Source organism: Myzus persicae, unplaced genomic scaffold (genome assembly GCF_001856785.1).
Source record: "Myzus persicae strain clone G006 unplaced genomic scaffold, MPER_G0061.0, whole genome shotgun sequence".
Classification (NCBI taxonomy): Eukaryota; Metazoa; Arthropoda; class Insecta; order Hemiptera; family Aphididae; genus Myzus; species Myzus persicae.
In genome coordinates, this window is record NW_019102203.1 from 267,151 (window position 1) to 292,285 (window position 25,135).

Here is a 25,135-nt window from a genome sequence, read left to right on the forward strand (position 1 = left end):
CAAATAAATAAATAATCTATTTGTATTCAAAATACAACTTTAATGTATTGTTTTTATATTTTACAATTAAAGTACAGCAATAAATAATAATTAATCTAAATTGATTTTTACAATATAATCTATGAAGAAATTAAAATTGACTTAAATATGGCGCAGGCCATTCTATACGTCTTAATATTTAATCTTAACCACAATCCATCGATAAGTGATTTTGGACAGGACAAAGTGACATCAAATATCGCGCGTGTTATCTACCTATACCGTCCATCTGGTTTATTAAAAACAGTTCGCACCCATCACCTCGTATCCACCGTTTGCATAGAACTCGCAAATAATAACTTATCAGCGACCGCTTAAAGTAGGTATAGTTCGAAACGCGTCAGCGTATAATATGATGCCTGAGGAAAGTATATTATTATATAATGTTTTTTTATTTTTATAGCCCGTTCAATAGATTTTTCATAGCTTCCGCAGTTTAAATGGGTCCGTGTAATGCGCGTAAGAAGGATGAGGGAAGTCATCTGATTACGGCCTCGATGAAAAGCTTTCGTCGTTTTCGAGGAAATCTCGTTTTTATCGGCGTCGGCGGGTAAGAGAACAGACGGAGACCGTTTAAACTCCCCGTAATCGCGGTTCTAATAATTACCATCGAAGTGGTATACAGAGCGGTAAGGGTTTTTTTCGCCCCTCGTTCTTATCTGCGAGTGCCCTCTTTCGCGGTTTCCACACAATTTTTTTCGTGGCTTCAAGATCGCATAAAAGGATTTTTATATTATTATTTATCTATGAACACCTATAGTAATAATAGACCCAACTGCGTGCAGCGATTAGATGGTCGGTATTTTTTTTTATTTTTTATCTCCCTTCTTAATTTAGTAGCCACGGCTAAACGCGCGTTCCTCGAATGTTTTTGGTTTTCCGTTTTATTTAAAACGTTGTAAGACATTCATCGTTGTATAGCTGACGACCGACACCACGCGTTTAGCTTTTTTGGTTTTATGTTTGTCGGATTACCGATACCAAGCTGTGTGTGCAACATCAAACGACGTGAGCATTTAATGTTGTACATTTAAATACAACTCAAAATAATATAGTTTTCACATTAGTTAAAAATACATATTTAAGGTTTTATTAACATGCTGACCATTATTTTTTTTCTTATAAACGCACACGTTTATTTTCAGAATAGTAGTAAAACACACTACGGGACGCGGTAGAGTAGCGAGGGGGGTGTTTTTTGCGTTTTCCCCCAACAAACTATCAGATTTTAGGTGTATGGCAGTATACATTTTGTTGTATGCATTAAAGTATATGGAATCACATACCTAAAACCTGATAGTTTGGGATACTGGGAAAAGTAGAGACTTATATTTTCTTTACGAATTCTACGTAATACAAAGTTGCGTAATTTGTATTACAGGCATTATACATTGCAACTACACGTCGTGCACGTGTATCGTGCATGATCATATATTATATATGTACACTCCATCTAAATTTACTTCGTTCCTTCTGCCCCCCCCCCCCCAAAAAAAAAAAACTATATTTCTAGATAATAATTATTAATCACTACCAAACTACAACAACAGTTATGCGGACAGGGCGCGTTATCAACCGTCCTCCCGCCCCGACTTATCTAACACCCGATTTCTCCGCGACCAGGTGTCGGCCATGCGGCAAGCACGACACCCGTCGATCTCGCATATAATAATATATACGCGTATGCGGAATTTCGCGAACATTCAGCCCATCTGCCGGAAACCGTAGTATAATAACAATATTATAGTTTCGTAGTATATACCGTTCATTCCTCATCGCGGCCTGCTCGCGTTCGCTGTTCATCGCCGTCATCGTTAAGACGATAATAATAATAATAATAATAATAATAATAATAATAATAATAATAATAATTTAACGTCCGTCTGGCGTACATAAATGTCTGAGCGAGCAGGGCACCGGCGGGCGCGACAACCGCTCTTGACACGCGACAGGTGGCGTTCGACACTCGCGGCTCATTATATTATTATTATTATTATTATTATTATTATTATTATTATGCATACACCGCTGCGACCGCGTCGAAATCGAAGTTTTCTGCCGTCGGCGGTTTAACCGTGCACGTCTGCACACTCGCGGCGGCCAATGTAACTGCGACAAACAGCGGGATTTCGAGGTAATCGTCTCCCGAAACGTTTCATCGCCAATATGAGATAATATTGCGATGTGTGTGCAGAATACTATTATTATAATACATACACGCACGTCTCGGCGTCGACAGCAGCGTGTAAGTGGCAGCCGCGTTGTGTCTACTTGGGCCTCCACCACCGTAGTACGGCGTTCGAGTTCCTGCGAGTCTCGCGAGCTCGTTACTGATTCGACATTAATGCTGGCTCGACCAGTTATGAGCAGCGCCACAGAGAAACCTTTTGGAGAAACTGCAAACGTTGGGTGCACGTTTTTTTTTTAAACCCGGTCGGAAGTGAGAAGACCTAGTCCTCTGGCTAGTCCACCGGCTTAACCCCCGCGGTGGCCCGGTTGAAAACCTGTCTACGTCTATATCAGCATCAAAATAATTAACAACTCACGCTCGGCGCGGGAATATTATATAATATAAATACAAAATAACGTAAAAATAACCAAAAAAAAAAAAACCCCGAAATATATTGAATGTGCACCGATATATAATGAGAATACGATTCTTGTATACCTAGTAAATATTATAACATGTATGTTTGATAAGAAAATACGTGTTAATATGTCATCAGTAATTCAAAAGTAATAAAATAAATTTCTAATCTATTAAAAAATATGAAAATAAACAAACATCCATAATTTAATTATGATTAATAATATGAAATGTATTGATATTCTGTTTTAATTTATTAATTAAAAATTTTTTTTAACGTCGAAACTCTAAATATATGTCCAAACAGCTCCATTTTTCCATTTGTCTTAGATGGACTTATGATACAATCGTTTGTGAGTTTGTGATGACTTATCCTGTTCATTGTTAGAACGATATCTGATGCTACAACTAATCCATGTTGAGCCTACATTGTACATTAATTCTTCATTTGTATTTCACCGTATTTTTTAACTATAGATAATTAATTTTTTTATGTAAGATATTGTTTGATATATTCTAAAATATGCAGGGTAATTCACCGAGCCTCAGTTATTTATTTTAATAATGAATTTATTCAAAATCTGATTTTATGAATATTTAAGTATTCTTAAAGAGTATTATTATATACCATTTGAAGTTTCCCATGGTGGTGTTTCAATTTTATTTTATACAAATTCATAAAATATAATTTTTTACTGTAAATTGTTAAGCCTATAACTTTTTTTTGAAAATGTTTGTATACCTAAATCAATTTTCAAACAAGTAGGTTTTGAGTTCAAAGGATTTCAGGTCTTAGAATTTTAATTTTGTGCATGTTATTTTTGTAAAATCTGTCCAAGTATAATAAGTACTAATACTAAACTATTAGGTAAATGTATTTTATATTTTATATAAAACCATTGTTAAGAACTATTATCTTTAGTTGGTACACATATTATTTTATTACTCAGAAACTACTCGTTCTAAATTAAATTTAGACACGCTAACATTTTCAAAATAATATTCTGCATAACACAATTTACAGGGGGGGAAAAAGTTTATTATTTGAAAACAAGAAATATATATCAACGAAATATATGAGATACTCATATTATAGCCCATAGTTGTGAGTGAGGCCCTAAAAATAAAACATACATTCAAAATCTAATTTTTGAAATTATTAAGTAGGTATTCTTAGAAAAAATAAATAAAATTAAGTATACCCATCTAAGTATTCTTAGATTTGAAGAGTATCCTCTATAAAATCACAAATAGTGTTTGAGATTTAGGGGGATAAAACTGAAAATTTTCAAATATTCCAATGTGGTGTAAAATGATTAGTTTTTTTAGGGGGAGAAGGCTACACAAGAGTTAGGGAAGCGTATCCCCATCTACTTAAAAATGTAAAAACCCATATTTTGAATATTATATGCGTTATTTTAAGCAAAGGGTAAGGGTGAACGCATGCTTGTCACCTGATGAATAACTCCGTGTACATTATAAACTATAAATCAGTTTAGACCCTTACGATAAATATAGCCACTACCGAAATTATACATAGTTTGTTTTTCTTCCGACTAGTCGGATTATCGGATCGGATCGGAAACGATTCCAATGTAGCCGTAGCCTTAGATAGGATTAAAAAAGCCAATAAGTACCGCGGAATTACAGTGGTAATTTTATTTAAAAAAATTATATTTTGATTATCACTCATATTGTAAAATGTTGGTCGGGTTGGGCACTTATTTTTTATTTTCATATGATAACAAAAACTTTTTATGTTAACTAAATTTTTTAAGTTTGAAAGCGTCGACGGGAAATCGAGAACCCTATAAACTCTCGTTGTTATTTTATTCCTCAGCTTCTATGATGTTAATGCTAAATACATACACGCGTGACACGTATTATATAATGATAATAATAACAATATTATTTTTTTGTTATTATTATCGTCACATCATGATTAGAGATACGCGTCCGCGTCATACGCGTAGGTATTAGCGTGAACAAAAAAACGTAATACGTAGTTGGTAATCATTTCCCCGTTTATCGTAGTTTCGTAATACTTTAATTCAAATCGAATGTTTTATGATATGATGCCTCGTGATGTTTAGTAGCTTTTCAATGAAAAACTCGCACACAGTAATATCGTGTTACAGACCGTGTGAACTCACACGAGTGCGACCACGAATACGTGTCTAAACCTCGATTATTACGAGTTTTCGGGTGCGACATTTTTTTTTATGTGAACAAAGGCTACGGCGTTAAAATTTAAATCCTACCTCACACAAAAATAGGCGAACATATGAGTGGGGAGACTTCATAAATTAAAATGTAATCGAATTTAAGTATTTACCTACCTAGTTACTATCATGATATTATTATAACTACCTGCTACGATTACAAAGGAACAGTACTCTCTCTACGAGTTGCATCCTTGCTGCAGTCATCACTCCTACACAGTCATACGCAATAATATTATATTACGTTTGGATGTATTCCCACGGACTCGCGAGTGAGCCATGCGCGCCCGGAAACTCATACATTATTAATATTTTATACATATCGGTACGCGAGTGTGAACAGAGAGAGCTCCTCACTCCGTCTCTCTGCCACGCGGTAGCCGCGTAATATACTGTGAGAATTGATTTTAAAAATATCGTCCACACACGGTTTGATCGGATCGACGTCGTATGTATAGTCGCATACCGCATTTGAAATGATAAAGGTATATATTATTAACTCCACCGCTTTAATAATAATTTATTATACTATTGTATTACGTCGCTATTAATGATATGGGATTACTTCGATGTGAGTATTACGTTATTTGTTGCCACGTAATCACACGCTATGCCGTTGTTAACGAGCAAGCCACAAAAGCTCAGTCTGGCGCCGCATAGTACCACGAGTACAGTGCGTAGTCCTCTTATTAATTTGTTTTTGGTATTCAGTGTTTTCTGCATGGATTTTGCGAAAAAATGCAAATTGAGTGCAAAATATTACATTGTACCTATACTCGTCGTGCGCGATATACACGTGTCATATTATATAGATAATACGTACTATTATATTGTTATAAACTGTTATATTATAATAGAGGTACGAGGTTTTGTTTCGGCTTGTTTCTCGCACATATTCGGTTTGATTATTTTTCCATAGGTACGGATGATTCCGGATTTGCACAATACCGTCTTAATGTATGGTGGTTTACTAATGGATTACTTTTTTCTATGTTACAGTATCTTTTTAAACGTTTCATATTGCGACTCACATTACTTATGCATTTTATTTGTTTAGCAAATGTCAGTTTCTTTGAATTATTGAGCATCGTCAAAGTTTCAATAATATAAATTAAAATAATGTAATAATAATATGTATTAAAATCACCAGATCGCATTTGATCGAATTTCCATTTGTATAATATTATTATCACAAATGCACCCATAATTTCGACTTTTTTTTCTTAAATAAAACGTTGTTTCGTTATGTTTTAATACCATTTGAAAAAAATACTTCCAAAAACTCCTGAATAAAATGTTTTTAAAATAATCTCCCTCATTTATTTTCTTAGGGACAAACGATAAACAGCAATGATAAAACCGATGTATTATGTGACTTACAAATCACGTCACGCGAATTGCCAATCGCTTACGAGTGTTTAGTTTGTAGAGGTACATGCTGTCTTACGCCTTTAAATGGGCGATTGACGAGTGTCGGTGACGAAGAGTGCCGGTGGGGTGGCATCCTCGACTGTTTGAAGGGGGATGGCCGTGTGGGTGACGTACAGTGTTCGAGAGACGTTCGCCTGCACTCTTGGCACGATGGACCCCACACTAGGCGAATACAACACCCGCGTACACATGATAATATAATGGTTTTGCACATCGATTCCGGCGAATGATAATAAATGTCGTCTGTTTGTAGGTCGGTGGGTGGGCGGGTCGAGGGTATAACGGTCGAACCGTAAAAATTTTCTTTTATAAAGATATACACTGTCGAGAAGACGACTCACTGCTGCGGCCGACGACGACGCCACTCGGCAGGACTTCGTCTAGTCTTTCGGGCGCCCGCGAGGGAAACGCTAACGGCGGCCCAGTTATGTACGTCTATATAGGGGTCGAGCTTCGGAGGGCTGCGGGGATGCGAGCGAGAGTATAAATGGGTAGGGACGATAGCGAGCAGGCGGGCGGGAAAAAAATAAAAACTAAAATATATCTCTCGGTGAAAACTACGTATGCGTATGTGTGTGTGTGTGTGTGTGTGTATGTGCGCACAGAAAAGCGGCAACAATAATAAAACTGGGGACGGTTAGATGAAACGAGAGGGGTGGCCGAGCGGAGCAGATTAATCGGTGTTGGCAACACAAACCGACTCGATGGCGCCGCCGAACGAATATCATATCCGCTCGTCCTTTTGCCCGCCGCCGCGAACGTACATGATATAACGGTGGAAGTCAATCGGAGACGAGTGGTGTATTTTCTCATGCCGTACTTAAAAGGATTTTTCGGAGCGTAAGCGGAAATTATTGTCCCGCTGCCGCAACCGACACTATTATAATACTATCGTCGAGAGAATGTCGGTAATATACTATTATAAACTATTATTATTATTGTCTACGCAAACGATTATTATCTGTCAAAAAAGCGAAAAGAACAGAAACCTATAGAAGAGGAAGAATATATAACAGCGCCGTCCGTAGGTAAACCTATTACTATAAGTATAGTTGTTATTATTATTGGGACAGCACGTATCGAGCGGAGTGAAAAAGAATGAGTGAGTGAGTAGACATAGAAAAAACAACTACAGTCTGTATAAATATGTTATTATAAATAATATCATAATTTTGTGTGTGAATTTTATGTACTAAAAAATATTTAAAATGCATTATAAATTCCGAAAAATACACTAAGAAACCTAAACATTCAAATTTTAAACCGAAATAATGCAGTGCAAAAGGTATTACATTTATATTACAGCGGCATGAATCGCGGGAAAAGACCACAGAAAAAAAGCCCAGAAAAAAAAATGAAGAAAAATAGCACATAAACATAAACACACCAAGGAAAAAAGGCCCACCAAAAATAAAAAACCTAGAAAAAAATTAAATAGAAGTGTGCTCACACATTGTATTACTCCTAATTAGTAATAACCGAGTGGAGTGAACCTATGATAAAATATAATAATATGTTATAATAAAAATAATGTCATAAACTATTATCGTGCGTAATTTTTGTATAAATAAAGTATATACATTATATATATATTATTATATGTTATACTAATACGTCTGATAGTTTTTGACTTATAATTTAACACTCTATAGTCTATAATATTATGTATTGATGATTTCATAATTACATTTAATTTTTTTTACTATTACAAGTTGTTTTTTTATACATAATTAATATTTAAGTACAAGCCATATTGAGACATAAAGTTATTTATATTTGAAATTATTTTATTTACTATATTTTAAAAAACGGAAAAACCCATAGGTAATTATTAAAGCAAAATACACAAAGGGGAGGGGGGGTTATACGTCTATACTCGCACATAAAAGCATGTATATTACCAGACGGAGACTAAAATACAACACACGATAATATTAGGGGTTGACATCGAGCGCTCCTCGTCGTGTATGACTCGTTATACGCATTTAACCGCACATAATACACAATATGTATTATTATTATGGACACTAATTTACGAGTATAAGGTATCTGATAATTATTGTTAAACCGATGTAAATATTATACCTATCATTATTAGCATACGCACCTCTTGCGTACCACGGTATAGTACCTAGTCGGTAATTTATTGATTTCGTGTACTATTATATTGTTACAGGCGTACAAGCCAGTTGGGACGAGTGGTGGACGTACGACGGAATATCAGGTATCGTTATTATATATTATAATTATGTCATTACTGTTGTTATTATTACTATTATTATTATTGTTATTGTTATATTACGACGATAGCCGTTGTTGACGAAAAGCGTTCGATCGATAAAATATTAATATGTGGTGATGAAAACAAAATGTATTAAACGCGTCACATCAAAACGTTATTGATTTGATATTTTACAGTAAAATGTGCACCGTATGATGGCTCATAAAATTAGCATACGAATTTCAAATTTGGTACGCACAGAGATTTAATTAAGGTTTTAACCGAATTCGACTACTACACTTAATAATCGCGATTCAAACTTAAACAAATTATACGCGCGACCCGAAGACTTAAAGGCGACGTAATACTTTCTAAGTAGTTTTAATTTTAAAATATGGTTGTTTAAAAGTACACTCATTTTGTACAGTATTATGCGAAACAATGATCAAATTAAAGTATTGTTACTTGCTATAACTTAAATAACTTAAATAAATAAGAAAAAATGGTAATTTAAAATTCAAATACTTTGAATTATTTATGTACTTTATACACTTATTTTTAGAAATAATTGACACTATTTATTAATGCATAAATGATAATGCATGATATTATTATATATGTTCACATTACAAAGTGAACAGCAATTAAAGCTGATTAGGTATTTGATAAAAATAGTATAAGGACATTAGATATTTGGTATCTTTTAAATATAATTACAGTAATTCTATTTTGGATGTAAACAAAAATTTATAAAAAAAATTTACAAAGTCACAACTCATTTTTGAAAAAGTGTTTCTTTTGAAGTATAATAGTATAATCATTTTTAAACACAATTATAATTGACAAAAGAAAGTAAATTTTTATAGTAAGGTGTTATTAGTTTATTACACGTCTAGACAGCAAGATTAACAAGATACGATCACAAATATTTTAACAAAATATAATTATAATTATGTAACCTGAAATACGTTAACATAAAAAAAAAATTATAAATAAAATAAAAATAAATATTATGTATTATATATTTATATATTATTATTATATATTATATTATATATTTTATTATATACAATTAAAATTATAATAATAACTATTACGTGCGCAAACTAAAAGAATCATCGTACAGAACAATACATTAAAACCAATTCTGAATAATATATAATATAAACAATAAGCTAAATTATACTTACACAATGATACAAAATAAACTCATTTTATACAATATTGTATAGGTACTATAATAAAAACAATAATAATTTTTTCTTTTTCATTCGAAAAACTTGAATTTCTATGATATAATCGTCGTTTTTATATTTCTCGTATTATGAATCATTATTTACTTTTAAGTTTTATTATTATAAGGTGAATTATAGTATAGATAGTATTAAAATCAAAAATATTTTAGCTGAGTGGATGATATTTGTCTTGTTTCTATATCACTGAAACAGACACGTTCAGTATTATTTGTGTAAATTAGTTTTATTATTCCAAGGGTGTGAAGGCATTTCTATACAAGTGAAACACAACTTTTGTTATTTCATTCGATGTTATAAATTTTAACCACGAGTCCAAAAAATGTTTTGGTAAAACCTTTCATCTTATCAAAACTTTATTCAGTATTTTATGCTGACAGTTATAGTTTGATCATATACATTATTTCCTGAAATCATATCATTCACAAAATGGTTTATTCTAAAAGCACCGTAAATTATTGTGTACTGCGGTGAAGATAATATGAACATACAATATACACAAATAGGTATATAGTTTTCATTGTTATGAAAAAAAAAGCAATGTATGAAATATTATTATAACAGTACTCATAATATTATGATGCATTATGTTGATTTATAATATTATGTACAAAGTACTTTATCTCTTATAAATTTTAAATAATATTAGAATACGGTATTACGATATCCAGAAAAAATTATTTTATTAGTATGCACTATGCATTGAAACTTGAAAGTTCCATTTTATAGTAATATGTTCTATACATTCAACTTTTAGTAATCTAGCCAATTTCCTAAAAATTAATATAGATTTGAAATGTATTATAATGTGGTTATTTGGTCACTGTAGCTCAGTAGTTTAATTAGAGAATTAGAGCTAGGTTATGGAAGGAATAAGGGATAAACATGTCAGGGCTGAAGTTAGGACTAATTTTCGTTGGGATGTGGTAAAGGGTAGATAAATTAATAGATATTTAAAAAAACATTTTATACAATATAAATAACAGGCACTCAAATTTATAATTTTAATTTTGTTTCAAATTCTCCCTCCCACGATAACGCCACAAACTTCTAAAATTTTGTATTTATTCAGAAAAATAACTAAAAAAATGTTTAGTAAGTAAATACAAAAGTTAGAGGAATTAACATAATTATAGTATAAATATAATGATACGTATAGTAATATAAGTTCACGTGGATAAATAATTTATTAATCACGTACTCAACTAGGGTATGCATGTTATACCATAATAGTTAAGAAGAAAACAAAAATATTTAAATGTGTATATAGGTGCCAAAAGTATCTACATATATAAGATTGCAAATAATGAACATGTATAAAATATGAACTACAAATATGAAATGATTTACATATTCATGTCGAAAAGAACGTTTATATTTAATATTTCGGAGTGTCATTAACAACTGTGCTATAAGTATTATGTATTGGACTTGGGTTAGTGGATTTATTAAACGCATTTAAAGTTTCCAGCCTTAAATGACGTAGCCAATTACGTTCTTGAATACTTCAAAGCAGTTTGCTTATGGCGCTCGTGAATTTCTCTTATTAATAAACTTTGAAATTATAACGAGAGCTTATGATAAGAAAATAATTACTCAATAATTTAATAATGAGTTATACGTATTCAAAATACACAATTAATAGCAAATATTAATAAAAAAAATGATAAGGCTAGACCAGTTATATTATTTTGGTCTGAAAATTTTTCTAGTGCAATTAAATAACGTACCACACTAGTACTGTTAAGGCATAAGCGTGCTATCATTGCAGTTCAACAGATACATATCAATTTTATTTTATGTTTTATTGCTTACAAAATTATTAATTGTCTATGGTATAAACCTTAATTTTTTCACTTTAATAAAGAATGGTCATAAAAATATCATTAAAGTGTCAAAACCTTCTTGATTATTTTAACGACGAACTTTTAGATAGTGTGTGCAAAAAAAATCTTAAATATTTTTCATTCTGTAGTCGATGCAAACATTAAGAATTTATTACCTCGTTGGCGATGGGATCGGGTTGCAATCAGATAATATCAAAAGGAACCTAGTTTTAGATTTTTCCCGCTTCTTCGAGTTATTAAGGTTAGGGAAGGCGATTGTAGTTTTATGTCGAGCTTGTGTATGGGGGAATTTATGCTCGAGGCATAAAATGACTACAATTTTATTATTTTATATGTTTGGCAAATTTACAGAAAGAACATAATTAGAAAAAAAATGCTACGTGACTTGAAGTTTCATTATTTTTATTTCTAGTAATAAAACTTTCCGTGGAACGGAAAAAAAAACAAACAAATAAATAAACAGCAGTAGTCGTTTCAGCACCCGACTGTGCTGAAACTGATTTACTAGAATCGGACTGTAAGCTAAGTACTTCCAGTAAATTGCTTGACAATTGTGTACTTGTTACTTTTCAATCCTAAGCATCTCTTATACCTGTCCGACGCGTTGTTTTTCGGGGCGTTAAGGTTTCTAATCACGATTGTGGCTTTTGTGGTTCACTATTGAAAACTTTGAGACGATAGTGGACTGCTATTGTTTCGTTTAAATTCGTTGAATATCCTTGTTTTATTTCATTTAGTTTTTCATTTCAGAATTCTGAGTAGGTTTCGGGTTAGTTATTTTACGAGAATTTATTATAACCTATTTTGGGGGTAAACCATTATAAAGACAGAGCCTGCAGCAAGTTTTTCGGTATAAGATCGAACTACGATTCGATTGTAAATTCGTATTTCAAATACAGAGTGATAGAGTTTATACACAATTTAAAGTTCAATGAATCACTCTATCACTCTATAACTTAATCGTTATTTGAGATAATATTGGTGTTAGGAATCGTGCATACGCGTTTACAATAAATAATCGGTAATTTTTAAACATAAAACAAAAATAGATTAAAAATATTTTACTATAGACATCACATGTTCAGGAACGATTATTACTGTAGAACTCTATAATGTGTTATTAAGGATTATTATTGATAAGTATTAAGTATAAATACAAAAAAAAATCAATTTCAGATTAAGTATTTCAAAAACTTGGCAAAATATATCTGTACCTACATCTATACAATAGAAAATGTATGAATAAAAAGTAACATATAATTTGTTCACGTTCAAGTACCACAGATTGGTAATCCGCTTATACTTTCAATCACGACTGAGAAAAATAAAATACAAGCCAAAGTCAACAAGCCAACTTATAGATCTGCAAATTATAAACAAACATCCAAGTTGTTATTGTATTTGTTTTTCCAAAAAGGATCAAAACACAGCAAATGTATTCCGGTCACACATCGCCGTTATGTTTACAATTGCGATTTTACTTTACGCGGGTGACGCCGTCTGGGGATGCATAAAAATCATCAAAAAAACTGAAAAATAATAAAAAAATTACCTTTATAATATTATTGGCCTGATGGGAGTAATACAAGTTTAAATTGAATCTGTGTTAAATTAATGGCTGGGATCATCTTCGATATTAATAAAATCAGTATTCTATTAAAGATTATTGAACTTATTATAGGATACTTTCTTATAGCTTCAAACTTATTATTTTTATTGGAACAAATTAAGTACATAATAACGTTTTAATAACAATTTCAAATTAAGCCGTAAGCAATTTTATACCTAGCTATAAAATGTTTTTCAGAAATGGGTTGTTATGTTTAGAATCCCTTTTATTTATGAAGGTACACATTTAAGATCGTTCATATACTTATAAAGTTATAACTATAATTTCTTCGCCCCCTATAGCAGACTTATATTTAGAAATTAAATTATTTTTAATGACATGTTATTATGTTTATAGAGTGTGGTTAGAGTTTATAAAGAGTAAAGAACTTTAAAAGACTTAAATTTGACTAAATTACATGATGTCAAATTAAATATATAAAATGTATTAAATATTATATTGATTAATAAATAATAATGACCCTCCCTTATGGTTGAGATTTAAATTTGTTTAAATTTAGTTTAACACTAAAGCACAAATATAAAAATTAAACTACTTTTCAACTGAAAAGCCGTTTTATTTGTGCAATACGAGTTACCATCGATAATTTGTCTAGGCGTTACCAAACAAATTTACGATTTCGGATTTGTCAATACAGCAAAAATACACATATTTCTTACCCGGTTCTAGACATGGTCCAGTTAGTAACGGTTTTTATCGTCGGCCATAAACGTTTCCAATGCCCTGCCAAAAGTTATGACTTATATTTATTTTTTTTGACGATAATAACAATGTATGAGTCGTAAAAGTTCGATGAGACTGCTAGGAGATGTTTTTTCACCATACCCACTCGTATATGTGTGGATCCTTTAAATGGTTCTAAGATAACGGTCAATAAAATTCAGATTCTACCACCCGCAAACCGTGACCGTATATCCTTTGGTCACCATCGTCGTTGAAACGGTTCGTGACACACAATAGGACATTTTTCAAACTGGCAAAAATTATATTACATTCGAAATCCTTGAATGACGAATGTTCTACATGATTCGCGTTTGCATTAGCATAACATGAATGTTTAATGTGTTTCACTTTTTATTATTTTAATGTCTAAATTGTTATTTATTTAGTTAGTATTTTTTCCGACTTCGTGCCCGTTCCTGTCATAACTGCCGTATCGGAAAACATTTTTAATAACGTCAGTTCGACAAGCTTTGGATTTAAAAATAATGAAATAATCAAAGAACTTTATTCAGTTGACTGAAATTTTTATTCATACAAAAATATTATCATTATTATCGTTCTTCAAAGAAAAATATGTTTAAGCAATGCCGCATCAATTATTTTGTAATGATCATATTCGTTTTTGATAATATACGATAATAGTATACATTTATACCATTATTACAATTTACAAGTGGTAGTAAAATACCTTAAATAGATATGCACAAGTATTATTACAGCTGGCGTTAAAATAGACTGTGGTGTATAATAATTGTGTGTAATGATTTAAAATTATGCATTAAATGTAATATTTTTAACGATAAAATAACTGTTTGGTGATAAAATAAACATCAGCCTTACTGTATATCATTTATGCATTGTTCAACTTACATTATTTTATTTTATTTTAGTTGTGTATTCTTGAATAAAAGAGTGGTAAACTCTGTGTAAACAAATATGATCATATATTATTATCCTTCATTTCTGTAGGTCTTATAGTACGCTGGCATATATAATATAATATTGTCACAGGTTATTATACTTAATTCATCACGATATTTGATACCTACAATATATTACATATAATATGTATATCTAATAAAATATATATTTATGATACATTTTGATGCCAATACCTAATATTGATTTTATATTGGGTGTTATTTTTGTCAGTGAAGCTGTTTGTTGGATTCGCAATACTTTTAAATTCGTCCTGATTATTATCTAATAAGTCATTAAATAATTATTTCAATTATCTAAGATAAGTGTTATGAATTTTTATTGAGTACTTATTAAATAATATTAATTTTCTAAAATCTAATGGAATTATTACTAACTTTAAAATTAATTTTGCTATGTAGGTATCAATTCTATACATGCGTTAATTTTTTTCTGAAAGTCACTATAAAATAGATTAGTGCAATTAAAAGCCACATGTTATTTATGTATTCACTATGTTATAGAACCATAATATTAAAATATAGACACATGATTTTACAATATGTCAAGCGTCGAAAAATTCGGATGACCCTGTACAAGGAACTGTTTAATACATCATGTATCAGTGACGATACACAAGTATCGACTGTAGGACTTAGTAATTATTTTAAACAAATTTAAACAATGAATTTTCAAGTACTAGTAGGTAGACCTTGATAATGACAATTTAATTATATAAAAAGTATAACTTAGATTATTATTGATGCTTATTGCTTAGATAATTGCCTAAGAAGACCTATCTAAGGTCAAGTCAAAATGATTAAAGTAGTTTCAAAATATATAAGAAAATGTGCAATTTTTAGTGTCAACAACAAGTGAATTTCATCAAAATGACGAAAACTCTATCAGCTGTAAACTGTATAACAGAAAAAAAAATGAAAACAAATTATGGAATCCATTTAGAGGGATATTTTGAAACAATTTGAAACAATTGTAGTGTAAAATGACAATCCGAACGATCACTAAAAGCTAAAAATGATGGCACAATAAAATAAGACTATTAGAAGTGTGGCCGTGTGGGATTTGTTGAACAACATCACGGAATAAAAATAAATAGCTGATGGAATGATTTATAGAATTAGTAACGAGGTACATTGTGTCATTATAAAAAAGTATATACAACGAGTGGAACGAATGAAGTAAAATTCACTATCCCAAATTAGCCAGATTATACGTCATGTATTATGGCTTATAATAATTAAGAAATATAATATTATCAGTGGCTTCATACATAGCAGGCACGTCTTTAAGTTAGACATGCATGTCGAGTTTCAAAGTTTGAGACCCGAACTTCCACCGCAGATTTTGTTGAATTAAAACGATGTACAAATTGAACAACTCAAAAAGCCCACGAGCGATTTCCAGTCGAATAAAGTCTTAATTCTTGGCCTCTTCTTACTGTATTAAACGACGGAAACTAATTTCTATCGGATGAAGCACAAAACGTCGGTTGTACTTTTTGAACTTTTCATCGCGCCCGTATATTTCTAGCTTTTGTTCTATAGATTAGTTAAAAATGGATCACTGACCTTGTTGTACTTATATATTTATTGAATCAACCAAACAAAAAATCCCAAGGGAATTTAAAAATGTGAAAAAAACTTCTAAACACATGGCCTAAAGTCAAAAAATTGGTTTTCTGGAAATAAAAAGACGTTTTCAAAATTCCCTCTATTAGAGTGTCTGTGGATAATAGTTGTATTGTTATAATGTTTTGTCCGCAGAGTTATACATTTGAAATGTGTTTGACACATTCATGTATAATTAATATTTTTTACATACAACTATTTCATAATCGTTTTTGTCTATAATTAAAGATTACTTTATATAAGTAGGACAAGTAGGTAGTTACTAAAGTTTTAAATTACATTAAAATTGGTAGAAAAAAATAAAATGTAACATTTATAGTGGTGGAAAAATACCATTTAAATTCGTTCTTAAGATACCAACTAGTTAAAAACAAATGTTATTTTCGTATTTTAATAGATGAATTCACACAAATGCTCTTTAATAACGTATTCAAATGTAAATTCAATAGATTTTATTATACTTTTTCTTATTGCCGTCTATTTAAAAAACCATCTCAGTAACAATACAATTCACTTTACGGTTATAGTTTTGTTAATTTGCTCTTTAAAAACCGTATAATATCATTTTTTAGCATTGTAATATTGATTACATTTATATCCATATGCGTACATAATGTATATTTATATACAAATCGTTTTTCAGTCCTTTGCGTTTCTCCCCATTTTTATTTCGTCCAAAGGAATAAAAAAGGGATTCAATAACCTACGTAAATATTCATTGTTCCTGCGGTTCCTGCGGTTAAAGTGAAAAAAATTTATTATTCTCTTTTTAACACGGGTCACCGTCGAAAGCAAACCGATGAATTATTATTGCATGTACTAACTATTATTATGTTCGAAAACATTATTCACAGATCATTAACCACATAAATCCCCAACCCCATATTTCCTGATCAGACCGACAGGTGTTTATCGAAAATTCGATTTTCATTTGTGGGGGTGAACAAAAATACCACGAATCCGATACCGAAACAATATCATCAGTATACTATAGCCTACCAACTATTAATCTTCAATCATTATTGGAAACATTCAGGACCTGTATTATATATTCTGTTCTCTGATAAACAATTAAATGGTCATTTTTTATTATTATTATTTTTTTTGCTGAAATATTTTTTTTGGCTGACCGGTGCTCAGTCTGTTGATAAGTGTGAAAAAAAGCAGTAAACATTTCAGGTTTTGCACCAAGTATTTCGAATAACGTGTGCGATATAATGAAAATGTTTTGTTTTTAATCGAATCTCTACAATAAAATATAGATAAGTATACAATAATGTAGTACTTAAAATAAAGTATGGATAATCTATGACCCTAAGCCTGGTATAAACGCGTACTAAATTAGTACCATATAACTTGGTTGAACGTTTGAGTTGTTCCCACACCTTTTATTTGAACGTTGACTAAGTCGTTAAATGGCTGACCATAGATATATTTTTCTTTACTGATGGTTAATTCGTGAGTGGTATTAATGATCACAAAAATCATTTAAAACAATTGTATTATATTAATATTTTATGTATATATGTAATTAATTAAAATGAAATAAGTAATGTGTCTAAGTACACATCTATGGATCTAGTTAATTTGTTTTATTATATCTATAAGCAGTCATAATATTTCTAAGTCAACCCACTCAGAAAAATTCAAATTTTATCTTAAAATCTCGAGTGTATAATATGGACAGAATATTATACGTTACGAAAACACTATTGTACGATATTATTGTTATTATTAGTGTACAGTAAACAAGAACGACTTAAGTCGCACACGTTCGAACCAATATTCGATAGTGGGAATTTTGAGTCGCACATACATCAACGCCATACATATCTATCCTACCTACTAAATTGTGGTCTAATGGTATAAATAAGTAATTGTATAGTATAATTTTATAGCAACAGAACTATGTCCCGTCGGCTACCGTAAATAATAATCGTTTGTCTATAAAATATAATATAAATAAATAATTATAATATATTATTATTATTCACCTATCGTGCATCCCGTGGAGGTATATTTGCTCTAGGTAGTGGTAAGTTGTGCAACATTATTATATTGTTACCGTGCGTGATCTATCACATTTGATAGTAATTTATTACATCAATATATTAATATATACACTGTATTATGATATGTAGTCGACTAATTGACTGAAATATGAACCGTCGTTCGGATATCGGACGTAATAATTTTCACAGCGATTCGGTCCCATTAGAGTAATTTCGGTTTTAAATTACAACCTCTAACCCTCTCCACCGCACGTTTCTATACGCACGCCACTTAATCTGCTGGTCATAGGTATTGGGTTCACAGTTATTGTTTTTATTTTTCATACAGACGATGCCGATATCATCATTCACAGCCGTATAGTAATTTTATTATTGAAGTCATATTGTTGTGCAGATAATTTTTGTCGTTACGAAAACATTTATTTATTGATTTATTATAAATACACGAGACAAGCACATTGTACAAATTATAAAACACACAACATAATATTAAAAAAATACAGTTAACTATTAACAATGGATCCAATTTAAATAAAAATGTGGATTATTGTGAGTGGTCTATTAAGAATTATCGGCCAATTTTATCATGCACGAGATAGGATTTTTGTATAAATAGTTAGTTGTAGCATGCCCCAGAACAAGGCGTGTAGAGAATTTTGGTAAGTTTGCACTATAGACCTTAAAATTGACTTAAGCTAATAGCATCTACATTCCCACTAATCAGATTAGATCGGAACAATTAACATGGATTCTTCTACTACTCAATGTATTCAAATTTAAATTTTTAACACCAGTGCGTAATCGTGTAGACTGTAAATGGCATTTTTCTTTTAGGGCAAAATAAGTGTATCACAAAATATCGCTCAAGCTGGCATTTTAATTTATAGCTTGTTGAGCTTGGGCAATATTTTTAAACTATTAAGATTTTTATCTCTACTTGAATGTCATGTAGAAATATGAACTTCAGTTGTTCAAATGTCTTTCTCACTTTCCACTGTACAGAACATCTATGTCTATGAGGCTTATAAGTTATAAGTATAATTTGTAATGGTTAAACTGTATTAACATTTATAATATATACAAATGTCGTATCTACAATAAGTAATAGATCCACTATTGCGTACATTTTAGATTTTAGTAAAACCATTTTTAAGAACTATTAACTAAGTATGTATAAACATTTTAACAACTAAGAAACTATTTGTTTGAATTTTAAATTCGATACATCAATTTTTTTAAATAAGTTGTCCACTAAATAGTTGACAGTAAAAAAGAATATTGTCATTTACAAAGACACACATTTGTAACACAACAGAACATTCCTTAAGTAATACAAGAATTATAAGGATTTGTAAATATTCAAGTCTCTAATTACATTTAAAAATTTAAAATATCAGAATTTGAATACATATTTTTTATTATTAAAGAGAAAAATGGGGGTGAGTACCTACTGAGCATTTTTGGTACCTATATAACCAATTTTCAAATGCTTTGATTTTCATACCATAATATAAGGAGTGCTATGTACAATCGCTTTCAGACCCGATTTCAAACAGACGATTTTTATAGTATAATAATTTGAAATTCAAAAACATTGTTTTTGGGTTATTAAACATTATATTCTAAGGATAATATTCCTTAATTATAATAGTTTTACATAGAACATAAAATAAATGTTTAGTACTTGACGTAGTGGGATTATTCGCACACTTGCGAAACAATCATAACCAAACATCCTTTGATGTTCATCAAAATACCGTCAACTTTTGGATCGGATACTTGAATCAAATAATATAAATAGTAATATCATAACGTAATTATTGTACCAAAGTTTTCTTTTAACTTACAAAATTCAACCATTATATTATAATATGGAATTACAATAAATTATAATTTCTAAATAAACTGTCTGATACTAAATTCTGTGTTAGGTTAACAATGCTCAATGTGGTATGAAGGTATTCCATGATAATACTAGACAGTATTAATATTTTACAGAGTTATATTAAAATGAGAATAGGCACGTCACTATTATAATATTATTAAGTTTTTCTCAAATTTTCTGAACCTGCCCGCATACTTGAATAGTACCTACGTAATAAATTCTGAATAACAGTAAACTGCATAAAGTACATAAAATGAATAAATGATTATGAATAATATAAGTGACTTTATTTTAGCACCTATATGTTAGTTACTTATTCACCCTACCTTGACTTACAACCCGGCGCGTAATCCTTGGAAAATGGACAGCACGTTAGTCCGGCGAAGATCAGGACTAATTCCTCCATTGTAATTTTTAGTACAACATTATAGTCGAATACGATATTAAAAAAAGATAACAATAAAAAATATTACGTACCTATGTAAAATGAAACATAATTGTCTTGAAAAAATATATTGTTTCGTAATGACATCAAATTAGTAGACACTAAGAAAATACTTTCAAATATTTTAATGCTTTTCGAGATGATAAGTGCTTACAATATTACAACAATCGACCAGTACACTGTACACATATTCGCTTGCGGATACGAAAAACCAAAAAATAAACGGTCAGTATTAATGACAGTGGAGAGACCAAAGGCGTCGATCACTATGATAAGACAAAAATACCAACGGAAAATATTACGGTTCCCAGCTTGCCTCGAGTATACCGTGAACAATAATAATAACACGGTCGTGCGGTCGCATCGACCGTGCATACCGCGGTTGCATTGCACGAGTTTAGAACCTCGTTGGATTTCACGGACTAACTTTTTGTCCAACCGTGAATTCCACATTATACCGTGGTTCTAAAACTTGCAGCTGCCGTAGCTAGTGGCTAACCGGCCAGGGCAGCAGGCGTCCACCGTTAATATTGTTGTAAACGATAAACTCGCGGGCAACCGCCATATTTTCCTTCGAATAGGTAATATTCTCGAGTCGTACGACAACGAGCGTCGCCGTTAATTTTATCCGTCTCTCTACAGTTCACGATGATTTTCGACTATTTTCGAGCGGCCGCCAGCTAGTGTGTAAGCATATTATTATACCTATGTAACATTACCTAGTACAATAATTTAGCGTTGTGCAGTGCTAAGAAATTTCGGCGAAACGATTACTAAACGACCAAATGAAACGTGCCGCTCGTTTCAAGAGAATAACGCGCCGGGCTACTCGTAAAGGTACGATGCACATGAATCACCTATATTTATTATTAACGGACTCCTGGTAGGGATAGCGACAATTTCAATATTTCATACACATCTACGACTTTTTTTTTTAAATTTACTGTGTATTTGCATAGGTGTATAATAATTCAAAAACATGGGGCATATGGAAATACCAAGATTATGTTTAAAAAATCCACTTTAAATCATAGGTCAATATCACAATATTTCTATAATATGACAGTGTGATACACGATATAATAACACATTATGTAATATGAATATTAAATATTCATTGGTTTTATTTATTTATTCAAGGAGAGATTACAAATATTGTTTTAATTGCTTTCGTTCCGTATTAAATTAAATCATTCTGTACTTAAAAATATATTCTCCCGGGTTTTCTTTAAGCTAACCGTAAATTTCTAGCGAGTTTTTACTACTTCGCATACACCTTAGACTCCTAGAAAAGAAATTAAGGTATGGAAAACGTAATAACATAGATGGGGCATTTATTTTCTCGTTTACTCAATGTGTAGTACTCTACTGTACGCGGTGGTGTGGGGTAGTAGGATAAGATATACAGATATGGATATCTGATACTTGGATTATTGTATTTTCAATTTTGTCGTCAAGACAGTCTACATCACTGTGCGTTGTTTTAACGCTGCCGGTAATGCTGTTGTCATACTCAGTTCTCGACTAGTAGTATAAACCATAAGGTCTATATGGTATTTCTTTCTCTCGTAGACTTCGACATGCTCATAGATGGAGCATGTCATGCCGACGGGGTGGGGTGGTGCGGTCGAGGAAAACTGCGTTACAGTAATATTATATTATAATAATAAGCCAATTTAACCAAAACGTTGAAATCAAAAACCAGAAAAGTTACCACTGCTTACCAGTAACATTTAATACAAGTTTATTTATAATTCGTTTAATTCGTTTGAAACTTAGTAAAAATATTCATTAATCATAATCATATACGATAATTACGTATTTATGCTGGTTTTGCTTTTAACTATGTACTAACTGACGTGGTGCGCCGTATGAAGTACATGATCAGATGTGTGGAACAACACGATCAGCGCTTCCCGCGTTGATCGTGGAAATTACCACCATGCTCCGTTTTTGATTTCTTTAAATTATGTAGCTATGTCTTGACACAATTTGTTATTGTCACAAAAAAGTATAAAATAGTGTAATACAATATAATAACTTTAGACTGTAGCACAGCTATAATTAGAGCTCTATACTCATAGGCTAGGCCCACTAATTGTATACCACATTGGTCACTAATTGTATACCACATTGGTATTTGGTTCTTTTTTTATAATAATTTATTGTAATAAAATAATTTTACACCCAGGAGTTCAAAATGATTAAATATTATAATTTTATAATTTTGCCGTATACATTAATAATCAGCGTGGCCTGTTCGAAACTTTTCAATATGATATTTTTGAACCGTCTAAAACGTGTTATGCTCGAATCGGTGAAGAATATAGAAGAAAGTATATAAACAAAATAACCACCACATTATATTATTATACTTCAAGCCATATAAGCCGAAACGCGTCGGGATGTATACATCGTAAATACAAATATTTCCTGAGCAATATTCACTAAACGAAATTACACTGTGGCAGCTTTTATAACGAGTTACGGGTGAATGGTCGTTATAATGTTTCACTGGGTGGATAATATTCAGAATAAAATAAAAAAAATAATAGTAAAAAAAAAGGAAACGTTACATTCCGACGGCATAAATGTTTCGGCTAGATATTATTTTTTAGGTAGCTATTTGTGTATTTCTGACGCGCTTAACGGTATTTATCACATCGTATCTCGAGTTTTTGTCGTTTTCATTATTTTAAACTTTAAACGTGTTCGTCACTAGTCGAACCACTAAAATATAATTTTCTTAACGCCATTGGCCTCCAAAAACGGTGCTGGCGGTTAAGGTTACGACGATCTAAAGCCCTTGAACGTCAAGTTCGATCGCTTTTGTACATTATATATCTATCGTTCAAGGTTGACAAATATATCCACCTTGCTATCGTTCTACAGTAAAATTTTACATCGATTGTAGCAATAATATTATCAGCTAGGCCTGACAACGGAATTATTCTTGCCAGATTAATCGTGCAGGTAATGTAGTCTGACAGCTGCTCCGAGAGTTATTAACGTCAACCCAACTTTAGGGATACCTGGTAAATTGTATACGGTATATGTACCGACATACCGAAGTCTGTACCCACGCATCATAATTTTTAGCATGATATACCCCGGTTAACTTCTTGTTAACGTGCAATAAACTAAACCTAGTACCTACATAGTAGTAAATAATCATCACAGTAAGTTTTGTTGGGGTGGCGTGTCTCTTCACACTTATTCCGTTTTAAGCTGTTATGGCCAAAAATCGACCATAGTGTTTTTTTCAGATATTCTAATAATCTCACTTTACAGTAAAAAAAACGTTATACCATATAAAGGTATACGGTATACCTATTCTTTATCTGAAAACCGTGAGACACACAAACAATGAACAGTGAACACATTTTTTTTTTTCATAATGTACTGTCTTAATATATAATATATAGGTAAAACTTATTATAATTTATAATGAATACTAGAGGATAAACATTCGACATAATTGTTTTTTATATGAAATAAATTGAATGTCTCTATTATTATATTGACGGTGCTTATTATTATTATTATTTTATATATTATAATCTTTTTATCTATATTTTAATTGTTTGAACACAAATATTTTAAACAACAATTATTGTTCTAAACCTATCAAACCGAGTTACTTAACTCCGTGGTGAAATATCGAGTTGAATGTGTTCCTTAAGCTTGTAGCAATCACGTCGCCATTATTTTGATATATCTATAATTCTCAAATATACAGAACACAACACAACTTGGTGTAATGTTCAAATTACTTAGTATTTATTTGTAGCGAATTATGAACATTTAATATCACAGTATAGTATATACAAAAATAAAATAAAAATATATAAAAAAATTAAAAATGTATTTTTTTAAATGTAAATCATTGCAGAATTGAATTTCACATGCCTATTTCTTGTAAATCATTATAGTTTATTGATAAATCACTGTTTACTTAATATAATATGAGTGTGCTGTGTGTACGAGTGTATACCTATGAAGTCTTGCAAAAGTATTTCGTGGGCTTTATTTTAAGTTAATTTATTAATTTGTTGTATATCCAAAAATTAAACAGCAATAAAAGTGTATTTAATTTTAAATTTTCGTTGTTAATTAATATTCGAAATTAATGAACACCGTAAATTAGTGTTTATGCTGGTAGCAGCTGCTGTAATATTGTCTTCTACTGAAGTTTATTTCATCGTTTGAATACTTTTCTCGCCTGGAATTCGGTCAGTCAACATTTAAACGTCCCGTTGTATTTTTAAGCCGA

The 25,135-nt window shown here is 31.1% G+C and overlaps 1 protein-coding gene across 3 annotated transcripts in view; it reads left to right on the top strand.

Moving 5' to 3' along the window:
* Nucleotides 1–25,135, top strand: part of LOC111031530 (carbonic anhydrase-related protein 10) — a 111,173-nt gene that overhangs the window by 15,591 nt on the left and 70,447 nt on the right. For all 3 annotated transcript variants that reach the window (XM_022311520.1, XM_022311519.1, XM_022311521.1), the window contains exon 3: nt 8,456–8,503. In XM_022311520.1, coding sequence (XP_022167212.1) covers nt 8,456–8,503 — 48 coding nt within the window. The remainder of the gene's footprint in view (nt 1–8,455; nt 8,504–25,135) is intronic.